General features: G+C 58.9%; 1 protein-coding gene across 1 annotated transcript in view; it reads left to right on the forward strand.

Annotated features, from left to right (window-relative positions):
* FOXF2 (forkhead box F2) overlaps positions 1-914 on the forward strand; it is a gene marked incomplete at its 5' end in the record, with an annotated part of 10,511 nt that overhangs the window by 4,475 nt on the left and 5,122 nt on the right. The window contains one exon of the mRNA XM_008050905.2: positions 392-859. Within this exon, the coding sequence (XP_008049096.1) occupies positions 392-859 (468 nt within the window). The remainder of the gene's footprint in view (positions 1-391; positions 860-914) is intronic.

The raw sequence follows: 914 nt of genomic DNA on the forward strand, positions 1-914 counted from the left end.
CCACCCACCCACCCCAACGGGTTCAAGGCCTCCAGTCACCTCCCTCTTCCCAGCCCCTACCCTTGGTCAGACTACATTTCCCTACACTTGTAATCCAATAACTAACTGTCGGGTCTCATTGGGGATGATTTCTCCCGAGGGCACATCCTCTCAGAGACCGACTCCTATTTAGAGAGGAGTCAGCCACAACTGAGCTGAGTGTTCTCAGACAGAAGTCAGCTTCGCGGGGGCACATTTTGGGGTGAGCAGAGTTGAGACTTAGGATGTAAACCTGGTGACTGCTGCACACCCTTCAGGACTGAGTATAAATACAGCTACCTCGCTTATCTCAGGGTCGGCTTTTTTTGTGGTTTTGCTGCTGCTGCTGTTGTCTTCCTTACAAAACATCAAGTGGAAAGCGAAAAGGAAATGGAAGCAAACGTAAGCATGAGTCCTATCCGACCCAGGTTTCCAGAGTCTTGAAAACTTGGCCGAGGCTTCGAGGTCCAAACCCCTCGATTCAAAGTTCCGAAAACGTCCCGGATCGCCCGCGGCCGCAACCCTGGGGCACCCCGGCCAGCGCCTCTGCTAATGGTTGTCGTGAAGCCTGCAGGCCCGGCCGCAGAGAGAGAGGGTTGGCACGTTACCTTTGGGCGCTGGCACCCCGGCGTGTGACTGAGGGCGGCAGTGTCCACACGAAGCTGACAGATGGAGGTTCCGGGCGGCGGCCCCGGCGGCAGCACCGCTCGGCCGGGGGCAGGCCGGGAGAAGGAAGGGAGGCGATGGGGGTGGGTCTGCTCTGCGGGGGGCGGCTGCTTCCCGGGGTGGAAAGCCAGGGCTGCAGCGAGGGGCAGAGAGACGAGATTTCATCAAGTCAGAGGTAGGCGAGTGTGGCTAGGGGTGGGGGCTGTCCCCCTAGCGAGAAGCCAGTGATC

This window comes from Carlito syrichta, unplaced genomic scaffold (genome assembly GCF_000164805.1).
Source record: "Carlito syrichta isolate Samal-C Ts95f unplaced genomic scaffold, Tarsius_syrichta-2.0.1 Scaffold154067, whole genome shotgun sequence".
NCBI lineage: Eukaryota > Metazoa > Chordata > Mammalia > Primates > Tarsiidae > Carlito > Carlito syrichta.